General features: G+C 38.8%; 1 protein-coding gene across 13 annotated transcripts in view; it reads right to left on the reverse strand.

Moving 5' to 3' along the window:
* BNC2 (basonuclin zinc finger protein 2) overlaps positions 1-13214 on the reverse strand; it is a 404537-nt gene extending 391323 nt beyond the window's left edge. For 8 of the 13 annotated variants that reach the window (XM_079113184.1, XM_079113182.1, XM_079113181.1 and 5 more), the window contains exon 1: positions 13086-13180. In XM_079113184.1, the coding sequence (XP_078969310.1) occupies positions 13086-13088 (3 nt within the window). In that variant the 5' untranslated portion in view covers positions 13089-13180. Of the gene's footprint in view, positions 1-10357; positions 10579-13085 lie in introns of all 13 variants that reach the window. The other 5 variants (XM_079113168.1, XM_079113185.1, XM_079113183.1 and 2 more) reach the window with 5 other exon arrangements.
* Between the last annotated feature and the right edge of the window lie 793 nt (positions 13215-14007).

A 14007-nucleotide genomic window follows, 5' to 3' on the forward strand; every position in this document is an offset into this window, starting at 1 on the left:
AACTTGCATTATACTTTGAAAAATGAAGCAACTCAAACTCCTATGCCTATTCAAATATACAACTAGAACATAAAAACCTAACAATTTTAAAAGCATTTCTTTTATTTTTACCAACTCAGTACACCATAGCCTAATGTTGTCTCATGCAAATCTGCAATAAGTTATTCTACATATAGTAAACAAACATTTACTTGCTTGTTGTTAGACTTATAATACTGACATATCTGTATTTCAGAAATACCGTTTGATAATAATAATATAGCATTAGATGATACACTCACTATTCCTCTATGGCATGTACAAATATACCAAAACCACAGAAAACATGCACAGATATTACTTATTGCAGTGCTAGTTTATGAGTGTTTACCCTCCCCCACCCTCGAAATTCAGTAAACCCTGCAATTCTGTTTTCTACCCTCCCCCATGATGAAGGTGGAAACCACCAGTTTCTCACAGAGGCTTTTTTTTTTTTCTTTTTCTGATACAGGGTCTTTCTAAGTTGCCTGCAGGCTGATCTTGAACTCACAGGCTCAAGTGATCCTTCCACCTCAGTCTCTCAAGTAGCTGGGACTGCAAGCACATGCCACCACACCAGGCCTCTCATGGATGCTCTTGACACACATTCATTATACACTGATTTTATTAGATCTAATTACAGTTGTCTAGGTACACAAAAATGTGGTATCAGTGACTGGCTGCTATCTCTAGACACAAGTGAAGCAGCAGCAACCTGTGTATAGACATAAGTCCTTTATATGAAAATATTTCTAACAAAGGACATCTATTACATGGAAAATTTGGCTCAAGAACTGGCAGAATTTGAGTTTTAAAAAGTCTCTGCTTTTTACTATCATTCAGAGTTAATGCCCTTTGAAGCAAAACATATTTTAGTCTATCAAAAACCAATTCAAAGAAATGTTTTATTTCCAATCACTACTTTCAATGAGAAAAAAATCTGAACCATCACATTGTACTTCCAGAAACATACCTGTTAGGAGAAGTGTTGAAAGAAGGAACTTCCCTAATCCACTAGATAATGAAATGTGTATTACAAGGAGATTAGATACCACAGGATGGAGAACTGAATGGCCTTTGTGCGGCTGTATGGTTTTAATTATATTCCTTATGCCCCCAAACCAAATAAGATATCATAACTACACGTGGTTTAGTCAGTCCACATACATATACACATGTTGGAACATGCTAAAAATAACAAAATATTCGTATTTTGCTCAACAGGTATAAAACGTATCATATGGTATAATGAAATTTATATATACCCCAAAATCTTGTGTATGTAAAATTTTTGTCATATCAAATTTTATAAATGATTTCAAATGCTTTAAAGAATATTCAAAGTAAAAAAGAAGTAAAGCCTCAGAATGTCAAGAGATGTTTTAAATTGGCTAGTTACCATTTACAAATATAAATATTTGTGAGGAAAAAAATACATACTTTCCACACATAAATTTGATCAGTTAGCCATCAAATTAATAGCTGATGCCAAACAATGAAACTTTTGTCTAAAATAACTGACACAAGGTCAAAAACAGACAACGCAATTAAGACCAGAATGGCCCATCAGAATACTAGAAAAGCAACTACTTAGATGGAAATAAGAATAGGTCTTGATTACCATGAATAAGAAGAAAACAGGAATATTACACAAATATTTCTTTTAATTCAACAATAATACAACATAGCTTCCTCCGAATTAAGTTCCCTTTTACTTGCTCTCCAATTTCTCTAATTCAACGATGTAATATCTTAAAAATTTGCTAAGTAGATTGTAAAATGAGCTCTTTCCAACCATGCCATGCCAAATTTGAAAATATTTATTTATTTAAAACTTAACTGGATCAGTTATTTTGGGTTTGGAGATCACACAATAATTTTTAGTTTTATCTCTGTTGGTGTTTTTCTAGTCATGACGGGATGTCTAGGAAGACAAATTTTCTCAATAATGCCCCCCCCCTTTCCTTTTGAGGTATTTATAAAACCAAAAACAATTATTTCTAGTTACTTAATTCCACCCTCCAGGGCATGAAGTATGTCTGTTATCATACAGAACACCTAGAATGTTTTTAAACTCAATGATAATTAAGAAACATCAAAGTAAAACCTGGTTGTTTCACAGGGAACTAGGAGCTATCATCTTTTGGCTACTGAACGACATATTTCTTGTCCCCTGAAGTATCACCAAGAGTACTTCTTTTACCTAACCAATAGACTGTACTTTCTTAATGTATCCTTTATTCTGATGAAGACCAGATAAATTTGATCTTTAAATGTAAACTGCAGAAGGCAATGAAAGCAAGAATATACATATGAAACTAAGTCAAACTTAAAAACTTGTGCATGACAAAGGCAATGGAAGCAATCCACAGGAGAGGTGATCTATAGAAAGGGAGAAAAATATTTGTCACCTAACATTTCTGATAACAGAGTAATATCCAAAATGTATAAGAAAGTCCTACAACTCAACACACACACACAATCTGGTTAAAAGATGGATAAAAACGGATAGGGTTGTGGCTCAGTGGTGGAGCACTTGCCTAGCATGTGTGAGGCACTGGGTTCCATCATCAGCACCACATAAAAATAAATAAAATAAAGGTAATGTGTCCATCTACAACTAAAAAGAAAAAAATAAATTTTAAAGCACAATGGAAGGGCTGGGGAGATAGCTCAGTTGGTAAAGTGCTTGCTTTACAAGCACAAGGCCCTGGGTTCAATCCCTAGCACTGCCAAAAAAAAAAAAAAAAAACACAATGGACAAAACGCTGCAAGTGGTGGTATATGCCTGTCATCTCCGCTACTCAGGAGACCAAGGCAGGAGGATCATTCAAGGCCATCCTAGGCAATAGAGCAAGACTGTTGCCTCATAAAAAAAAAAAAAAAAAAAAGACAAACGACTTGCATAGATATTTTTCCAAAGATACATGAGTGGCCAAAGATCATATGAAATGGTACTCAACATCACTAATTATCAAGGAAATATAAACTGTAACCACAAGAGAGGTCATCTCACACCTGTTAGGACTGCCACTATCAAAAGACACAATAACACGTGCTACGATGTGGAGAAACTAGAGCCCTTGAGCACCACTGGCAGAAATGTAAATGATAAAGCTATTATGGAAAACAGAATGGAGGTTCCTCAAAACGTTAAATAGCAGACTATGGTGTAATAAAAAAATTCCACTTCTGGGTATTTATTCCAAAGAATTGAAAGCGAGATCCTGAAGAGAGATTTATATGCCCATGTTCACAGCAGCTTCAATAAGCATAGTAGTCAAGAGGTGGGCTGGGGAGGTAGCTCAGTTGGTAGAGTGCTTGCCTTGCAAGCACAAGGCTCTGGGTTCGATCCCCAGCACTGCAAAAAAAAAAAAAAAAAAAAAAGGTAGAAGTAACCTAAATGTCCATCTCCAAATGAATGCATAAAGAAAAGCTGGTGTGTTGGTTTGTGTGTATGGAATATTATTCTACCATATAAAAGAGAATCCTATCACATTACAAAGTAAGCCAGCGTGTGCACATGCACATGCAAGGCGCGTGCGCGCGCACACACACACACACACACACACACAAAATTACTTTATGATTCCACTTCTATAAGGTATGTGAAGTAGTCAAACTCTTAGAAACAGAAAAAAGAATACTGGTTGCTGGGGTGGGGAGCTGCTGCTGTTGTTCAAGGGCCACAGAATTTCAGCATTTGTAAAATAAAAACATTCTAGAGATCTGTTGTACAATAAGGTGAAGTTAATACTATTGTACTATACACAAAAATGATTGAGGGTAAATTTTATGTCATTTTTATGACAGTCAAAAAATTTTAAACTGCTAAGGAATCAAGAATAGCTAAAATAATATTGAAAAAGAAAAAATTTAGAAGACTTACATTTCTTAATTGTAAAACAATATACTAATCAAGACAGAGTGGTACTAGAACAAGAATAGACATATAGATCAATGAAATTGTGAAGAAATTCCAGAAATAAACCCTAACATCTGCAGTCAACGAATTTTCAACAAGGTGTATGACAATTCAATGGGGAAAGAATTTTTTTTTTCCAGTACTGGGGATTATTTGAACTCAGAGGCACTTAACCACTAAAATACATCTCCAACCCTTTCTATTTTATTTCTAAAAAAAATTGGTACTGGGGATGGAACTCAAGGGCGCCTCTAACACTGAGCTACATCCCCAATCCTTTTTATTTTAAGACAGGGTCTTGCTAAGTTGCCTAGACTAGCCTTGAACTTGCAATCCTACTGCCTCAGACCCCCAAATAGCTGGCACTACAAAGAATCATCTTTTTAACAAATAGTGCTAGAAAAAGACATCCATGTTCCAAAGAATGAAGTCGGGCCCTACCTTACACTACATATAAAAGCTAACCTAAATCTGCCCTGAAGAAGCTCAAACTATAAGACACTTAGCAGAAAGCACAAGTAATAATCTTTATGACATTAAGTTAGACAATTATTAGCTGGCAAATCTAAAGCAAGAACAACTGAAGAAAATAGTTAAGATAAACTTCAAAAATTAAAACTTCTGTGATTCAAATAACACCATCGAAAAACTAAAAAGCCATCCCACTAAATGGGAGAAAGGATGTACAAATCTTACATCTAATAAAGAACTGTATCAAAATAGTATAAGAATTCTTACAACAACTAAAATATGACCCTAATGAAAAATGGGCAAAGAACATATTTCTGTTTCACAGAAAAGATATACAAATGGCCAGTAAGCAAATAAAAAAAAGTCCAGCATCAGTAGCCTTCAGGAAAATGCATATCAAAACCATAAGAAAATACTGCTTTGCAGCCCCAAAATGATTAAAATAAAAAGACAAACACTAACAAGTGTTGGAGAAGATGTAGAGACTGGAAGACTCATAAACTATCAGTGGAAAAGGAAATGCTGCAGTTGCATTGGAAAACAATTTGGCAGGTCCTCAAAAATTAAAGACAGAGTTGCAATAAGACCCAGCAATTCCATTCCTAGATCTACATCCAAGAGAATGGAAAACACATGTCTACAAAAACCTTGCACATAAATGTTCACAGCAGCATTACTCTTAATAGCCAAAAAGTGGAAAAAATCCAAATGTTCATCCACTGATGAATAAATAAGTAGTATAACCATGCAACAGAATATTATTAATGTACACTTTATATGTTAATTGCATGGAAAGTAAAAATTTTAAACTGCTGTGATTGTGTAGTCCTACCACATAAAATATAAAATGTCCCAAATGAAAAGAAACTTAGGAATTACCAAACTCACTTGTTTTGCCATCGAGTGAATGGAAGCTCTCAAATATACTGGAATAGAATGGGGCCTGCCTGGTGACCCCCTCCTAGGCTGTTCTCACACCTGAGCAGGATGACAGAGTCAGCTGCACAGAGATAGTGGATAAGGAATAGGTACAGATACCACTAAGGAGTAGGACACCACTAAGGAACATTACTAGCATGTGTTCCTTTCTCTTTAATTACCACGTATTATCTTCTAGGTTTTGAGGGTTTGGGGGGTTTGGAGAGGTTAAAATTGTAACTCTCACTTTTACAAATTCCCCTTTTCCTCTTAACCTACCACCACATAAACAATGTGAATGGAAACTGGACTATTGGGAGGAAGAAGGTTAAGATACTCTTGCCTTATCTGGGGGAAAGATGATCAGGGAATATTAAACTGAATATAATACATATAATATTGCAACCCATGGGCCAACATTTTGGGGCATGGCCCTAGGTTTGCTGGGCCCTTAGTGGTCCATTACCGAACTGGAAGGAAGCATCACACCTGCAGGAAGGGGTATGAAAAACAGCTCATCTCTCTTCCATGAAACAAAGGTAACAGCCCTAGAATACTTTTACAAGATACCAGGACAGTTTAGCACAGAATGTTTCAGGTACAACTATTAAAAAGTTCGCCTTGGGGCTGGGGTGGTAGCTCTGGAGTGGAGTGCTTACTTAGCATACACAAGGCTCTGCGTTCCATTCCAAGCACCACAAAGGGGCAGGGCAAAAATTAGCTTTGGCTAAAAAAATTAAAGTCAAATAAAAATTATGGACAATTTTACAGGGGTTTGGTAATAGCACTAAGATATTTCCTTTTTTTTTTTTTTTTTTTTTTTTTGTTTTGTTTTGTTTTTGTTTTGAGAAAAGGTCTCATTACATTGCACAGTCTGGCCTCCAACTCAAAGGCCCAAGAGATCCTCCTGCCTTGGTTTCCTTAGTAGTTGGGACTACAGGTGCATGCCACCATTAAAATATCTGAAGTTATTAGAGAGCCTCAAAAGAGTCTGGTAAACTGAAAAATAATCAGGGAAGCAAAAATATTTTATTCACCCTTGGTAACAAAAATTTTCCTAGTTAAAATAAAAAACTTTTAGGTAAAGAGAGAAGGTATGAGAATTTACCATTTTCTATTCAAATGTGTTAAGAATTCTTTAAAAAGAGTTCTATTCATCTTCTAAGGTGTTTAAGTATTTTCCAATCCCAAATTTGCAGATACCTGTATTTATTATGATTAAAAAATGATCCCATGATCATCCCTTTTCTCCTTTACTTCAAGGCAACTAGGCAAATGCATTCATAGCCAAGTGATAACAACAGGCTCTGCTGGAGAGAAATAAATGGGGAATCTGTAGCAAAGAAAAATTAACGGGCTATGTTATTTGTACACAGATTTTAAAATTTACATACAACCTCTATGAAGTTATTTTAAGTTATGTACAAATTATGAGAATTACTAATAGAACCATGATCGTGTTGACATGATTCAGTCCATACAAAAAATAGTTATAATATCCTAGTCATCAGAAATGTTGCTTTTGTTCTCTGAAAATTTTAAAAAAGAAAATAATACTTTTCATTGCTGTCAAACCTATTCAATTTTCCCCTCAAATGAAGTTTAGATGAAAACAATGTGACTGACAAGCTCCGCACAGGCAAATCTTGGCAACCTTCAACTCTGTCTATCTCCTTGGCCTGTTAAGCAGAATTCCTTCACAAACTGTTGGTCTTTGCAATAACTCCTACAAAGCTCGTTACTGCCAGTGTTGGCCTATCCCCCATGTTGTGCATTTATCCCTGGGATGCATATCAACATGTGGCACATGTCCTTGACATGCACAGAAGAGCTGCACCCCGGGACAGCAGCATGCACGACAATAGTGTCGATTCTTACTTCTTTATGGTTGCTGGGATGTAACCGAGAAATCTAATAACTGTGACAGTGGGGCCTTTCGGTTTTTCCTTGCCTTTCCAGACAGTGAAGCTGCACAGACACTAATGAAAGGTTAAATGAATAGGAATAGCTGACAAGAGGTACAATAAAGAAGGAGCTTGGTAATCCACAGACACTGAGCAGAGATCCTTGGCTCAAGCAGAGAAAGGACAGCACATCATCGAGCCACAATATTTAAAACAGCTTGCTATACACAGAGGCTTTTGTGTCTGGGTACACGTCTGGCTTTGGACTAAAAAAAAAAAAAAGATACTGAAAAGGAATTTCAGCATGGGGCACTTTGGCAAATGTAAGGTCATAATAAGAGAAAATGTTTTGTGTGGGTTGTTACATCTTTGTACTAAACACAAAAAAGCAGAGACTATGAACTCATGAACCTTAAGCTTCAAGACAATACTGTACATTTTGACAACTATGAAATACAGTATCTAGAAGGCTGGCTTGATGAGATTCCCACTGCTAAGATATATATGCAGTGACTCATTTAGAAAAGTTCCACATTCTGCCTTCGTTGTGGAAGAATTTCTGATAACTAGAGTTCTAGTCTTTATAGACCATGTGATTTGTTACAAATACAACCAAAATTCTCATCTTCCTCTCTCCAAAACTTCCTAGTAGTTCCTATAAGGAAACTGAATTTATCATGCTGGCAATTCATAAAGTATAAGGTAAACTCTACAATTTCAAGTTACTGCTAATGTAAAATGGTCTTAACTTGAATTCTTAATTATAGAATTTTTTTTTTTTTAGTGTCTTCTCACTATAAGAGGTTGTATGCCTTGGGGAACTGATTTTAAATTATTATAGCAAAAACAATTCAAATCACCAAGAAAAAAATTGCTCCAGAATGTCAAGGGGAAAATAAAACAAAAGGAATAAAGTTGACATTTCCATGTCATTTTTTAAAAGAAAAAAAAAAAAGGTTATATCTCTGCTGTGGCAACATCTCAAAAAATGATGTATCTGTAATACTTTTCTTATGAATATGCATAAGTTAGAATACAGGTTCACACAAATGGAAAAGGATACTGAGAACATGTTTTAAAACAAGGGAGGCCCTTTGAACAGCTAAATTAAATTATAGTTGAACTTTTGAGTGTACTGAGGTTTCTAGTAAGTAACAAATAAAGACTTTTATTGGCTAGCAACATAATGAGAGCTACTGTGCGAAAGATTTTTTTAAAAAGACAAATCGGGGTAGTTTATCTCACTGGATTATATTATTTACTTAAATGGTAAATAAATTTGTCCAAAGTAATGCTCGTAGAAACTAATATATACATATTAAAGAGCAATTATGATCAATGACTCTAATGTAAACATCACACATTTTAGTGGAAAGATAAATAAATGTAAAATTGAATGATAAATATTGAATTTAAAACAATTTGTCTTATATTTTAAATTGAACTTACTTATTGATCCCTAACTTATCAGTTTTATACATAACATGAAACACTTATTTTGAAGAAAGTTTCTCTCCAGAAAACAGCAACCGTATAGAGAACTACTTCAAAACCATCACATACAGAAAAGGAGTTGTCCTCAATAAACAAAACTAACACACTCTGCTTTCAGTGATCTGGTGGGAAGCCACTTTAACAGAACTTTGAAGGTTGTTCTTCCAACATGGGAATAACTACTTTAGTTGACAGAACAACAAACAGAAGTTAGGCAAACAAGAAAATATAAAATATATTTGGTTACATTTGCCTAATCTTCAAATGACCTGAAAGATGGAACCCTAGAAAGATTAACTGATTCCTTGATTGTCTTATAGAATGGTCTGTTGCTCTGTCACCGCTAAAATACTATATAAAAAATAACCGCACCTCCAAGCCTAAACTCTAAGCCAGTATTCATTACCTACTCTTTCTGTACAACATTCTGATTGCCAGAGTGCTTTTTATTTACCCTTAAGTATATCTAATAAAATCATGAGGCTCCCTCTAGCTCTTCAGAGAGGAGTTTACTAACCAATGATCCTATATAATTCCCATCCAACAGGAAAGATTTGAGGAGGCTGTCTCCCCTTCCACAAGAAATGTTTTCAACTCTGTTTCTTGTCAGGATGTAGATGGTAAATGAGACCATCTGTAGAGGAATGCAGAAAGTACTCCTCCTTATGTATGCAGTAAGTTAAAAATCTATTAAATGCTTCCAATCTAAATGTTATATACTAAATGCTATCATCTTTAACCTATTTAAACTGTTTACATTCCCAACTTAGATTTACCTATCTCATGTAAAATTAAATTTCAAAAGCAAGTAACTTGTGAACATCCACAAAAACTCAGATTTATGATCTGGTCTCATCCAAAAGTGTACATTTAAACACAAAATCTAAAAAAAAAAAAAAGGAAAACAACAGTGTATTTGTGGAGTTTATATAAAACAAAGATTCTGATAGTAATTTGTAGAAAACAGTTTCATGTACCATAATATTTATATACCATGCTGGTAATGACTTTTTTATTGTTTAATCTTTTCTGCAATTCAGTATTGAATATTTGGGGATGTAGTTATTTAGAAGACTATAAATAACATAGTTGAAGTATATCATTGATATTTAGTCCGTCTTAACAATAGCCATAAAAGCCACATAGTCCACTGGCAAATCACTTCAAATAAGTGAATATGAACAATGCTAAATCAAACTCATACTCACTATGACCATCTTAGAAATACTTAAGGAATATTTAAACTAGTACTCAACTTTAAAATTTAGAGTAAAGGAAAACCACTAACTTCAAGTCATCACCTATTTTGGACTCCCTTAAAATAAGAAATATTCCCAGGAACAACAACAGAAAGAATAGCTGCTTCTACCCCACCCCCGCCCCCGCCCCTTTTTGCGCCAGTGTCCAATTTCTTCTTTTCTGAACAGCTGTATTATCCAACTTAAGTTGCTCTGCTAATTTCAGTCCCACAAGGACTAACTTGGAAGGCAAAAAAATACAAGAAAAGATCAATTTGCTGGGAAAGATCAAATGAGAAAACTGTGGGGACAGCACCAGGTCAGCGTGTGGAGAACTAAGCAGACCTGTTCTTCATTAACTGCGGCTCTCTGGGGATGTCACACACTACCTGTCCGTGGGCTTTATTGAACCGCCTAACCCGCCTCTCTGTTCCATTCTTCTGGGCCCAAGTGAATCATATCCTGCTGCTGACAAGTTAGCAGGGGACTGCGGCTGCAACATGAAAGTACTTTTCTTTCTTGTCTAAATCAGGCAGATTTTTGAAAAGACGACACAGCATTGACTCGTGACATGGCAAGATGAAACGAGAGGTCTGGGCCGGTCTTGGAGCTGTGCAGATAAAAGTAATCAAATGACACTCCTGGAATGCAAATTGGCATTCTTGACTGCAGCAATTGCACAACCATGAAACATCCCTGACAGCAAGCAAGATTAGGACAAAATGTTATGTAAAGCACTGAACTCAAAAACTCTCACTTGAAAATTCAAACTGTAACACTTACATTTTAATATAGCAAGAGTCAGCTCTGCTTTTGTCTGCTTCTTTTTGTAATCACATATCCCTGCTTGACAGATATCTTACATCTCAGGTAGAAGAAAAAAATCAGGTATTAGGAATGTACTATTGCCATTAATATTTTCTTAATATTTATTTTTAAAATCACGTGGTGTTGATTCTTCAAAGTTTTACATGTAAACACAACCCAACTTAATATTTTGTGGGGGGAGGCAGCATTTCAGACCTTTCTGACGTGATACACTGAATAAAAGTTCACAAACTAACTTCCCTCAGGTGAAGATTCTCCTGTGACTTTGGTAAAGTGATTAGCAATCTGGATTTTAAATACACTGCTCTCAGAGAACAGAACGAGTAGCTACAACTAAGAACTTCATTAAGACCAAACAATTTAAATAAAACAGCTACAAATATGATATAAAACATGTTATGCTCTAAAGGTTCACAAGGGATTTTTGTGTGTGATTCCAAAGGGTAAAAGAGATTCTATTAACTTGTCCAGTGTCTCACTACTCGCATACATCTTCTGATCAGACACACTAATAGTGCCAGAAATAAATTCCACCTAAAGCATGGATGTGTGTGCACAGTAACATCTGAAACTGCAGAATACAAAACACTGGATGACAAATGGGATTAGCCACTGTTCAAAATGATTAGTATATGGGAAAAGATGTGTAGACAAATAGTGATATTGGCTAGCGGAAAAGAAAACTAATATCTACAACTGGCTTTTACAATATTCTCGTGTAAAATGCCGTTAGAAGAGACTCTCTCCAGCTCTAAGCAGATATATTTAATATTTTGTCCTGATGCCTCACTTAAACACAGGTTCCAGCAACTGTCCACGAAGTACATGAAAATATAATAAAAGAGGCCACTTTCTGCCACTTTAATCCTGGGTACACAGGATTATTTTATGATGTCTTTTGTACATCAGTTTTACAACAGCTTGACTCTAGGGTAAATGGGAACCATCATAAATCGCACGCTGCTTTCAAAACCACTTTAATTTCTGTCAGCGTTACTGTAACCACAGTCCTGGGCGCATGCTTTTTTTTTTTTTTTTTTTTTTTTTTTTTTTTTTTCCTGGTGCCTGCATTTGACAGTCGCATCTCCTACACTCCAGTTGTGACTTTGATCACTGAAACAAGAGATGTCACATTAGGGGGAAGGGTAGAGGGGAAAAAACGCCAACGCGCTATCACCCTTTTTCTTATATATTCTATCTACACACGGAACAGAGCATATCAGATTCCCATGTGGGGGCAACAATAGCCACGCTGGGTGGAAGCAAACTAAAAGGAAGGGAGTGGTCAAGCCCCATTTCTAACAAATCACTTCCCCGAAAGCGGACAGAGCGGCTCATCACCAGGCGAACTAATTGCATGCTTCCTCGCTACAGAGAAGCCACTTGGTGTAGAGGGGCTGTGCTGGATGGAGTCTCGCTTCGTGATGCCATCCCATTTCTTCCACCACTTGCCCTTGGAACTTCTTTTTAATCTTAGCTCACCTCACAGGAGACTTCACCTAGTTTTGTTTTGAACCTTTTTATTTTTTTGAGTTCGGCCCCCTCCCCGGGCCCCCAATCTCACCCTCCAGCCACTGTGTAAGTAAAACAAGTCGGCTTCTTTAGAATTGTACTTCGGAAAAACACATCTAGGGTTGATTTTGCTGCCCTGCGTTTTGCACATTCTTCATAAAACCTGCAGGAGCATTTCCTACCATCCTCACAAAGGGAGGGTTCCGAGCGCGAAGCGGAGGGGAGGGGATGAGCAAACGTGCTGGGGCTGGTGGCTGTGCCCGCGCGGCACTGCGCCCAGCGCACTCTGGCACCCACGCCCAGCCGCCGGTCCCTCACACACCGGCAAGTTGTAAAAGTTATCGTGGGTCCCAAGCGCCTTCCCCTCCTCCGGAGCTCCTTCCAGCACTCCATTCATCCCCCGCGTCCTTTCCACTCGGTCCCCCCAAGCTGGTCCCCAACTCCCTAGAGCCTCCCGCTAGCCAACTGCTCACCTTCGCTCGGAAGCCGCACGAGGAGCCGAATTTAACCAGCTCCCCAACACGCACTCACACCCTCCCACCTGGAACTCGCCTCAGAAACTTGGGGCCAAGTTTAGGGGACGATTTGGGAGCACAGCAGGGGCCAGGTTGGACCGGGGCTTTTCTCTCCTGCTCGCACTCCTCAGCGCCCCCCTCCACCTCACGCCACTGGACTGGAGAAAAACACGGCCCCGGGTGGTCCCAGTGGCGCTCGGGCGCCGGGGTCATTTCTTACCAAGTCTAGAATAAAAAGGAAAGGAGGGTGGAAACTTCTTACCATCTCGGCATGCTGGTTGTCAAGTGCAGCCCCCGCCTCTTGGTCTCCTCTTAGCGGCCGCGCCTGGACCAGCCCCTCGGCCGCCTCTCGCTCCTTCTGTCTCGGCCTTTCTTTCCCTCCCCCTCCCGATTTCCTCCCGGCCGCCGCTCTCGCCGCCTCCGCCACTCCCCGCCCGCCGCCCGCGCGCGCCCTCGCCGCGGCCCCTCTGCGCTCAGGTGACTGATTTACACACGCGCCCAGGGTCGCGCTCGCTCCCCAAGTCCGAGCCTGTTGAGTTCCCTCGGCTCCTCCTTGGGCCGAAAAAAAAAAAAAAGGAACGGACTGTCCCGGGAGGGGGCTGCTCGTGGGAGGAGGGGTGGGGGAGAGCAGCGGGCGAGGTGACCTAGGGCGGCTCTGCAAACCCCACAAGTTTTTCCTCTGCAAAATTGTGGTGACTACAATGTTGTTTTTTTTTTTTTTTTTTTTTGCGAAGTATAAGGTTCGTTTTGTTGTTGTTTGTCCTCAGCTTTCTGGGGGTTTCCTGAAGGAGATGTATATTTGTCCCTCCCACCCAACCCTGTTCCTTTTTATTTTTTTGGCTTTTTCCGGAGATGGATAAACAACTTTGGCGCCCCCCGGGGGGTGCGGGCGTGGAGGTAGAGGTGGCAGCTAGCTCCCAGCTGTCAAAAGGGGGAGGAGGGAGGAGACCAGGCAAGGCTCCGAAACGCCGAGGAAAGGGCGCGAACTTTATTCCGACTGCAGCAAACCGCGGCGGCTCTTTCTTTTTCGGGCACTCTCCGGTCTTACTCCCCTTTGACCAGTTCCTTCTGCCCAGCCGCCGCCGCACCCCCGCCTCCCCTCTCCCTTCCCCTACGGCGTCCCGGCTGCCGCTGCCCCAGCTCCTGTTGTCCCTCTCTGTCCAGGTCCTCCACGCGCCTTTTAG

Source organism: Sciurus vulgaris (assembly GCF_902686455.1).
Source record: "Sciurus vulgaris genome assembly, chromosome: 15".
Classification (NCBI taxonomy): domain Eukaryota; kingdom Metazoa; phylum Chordata; class Mammalia; order Rodentia; family Sciuridae; genus Sciurus; species Sciurus vulgaris.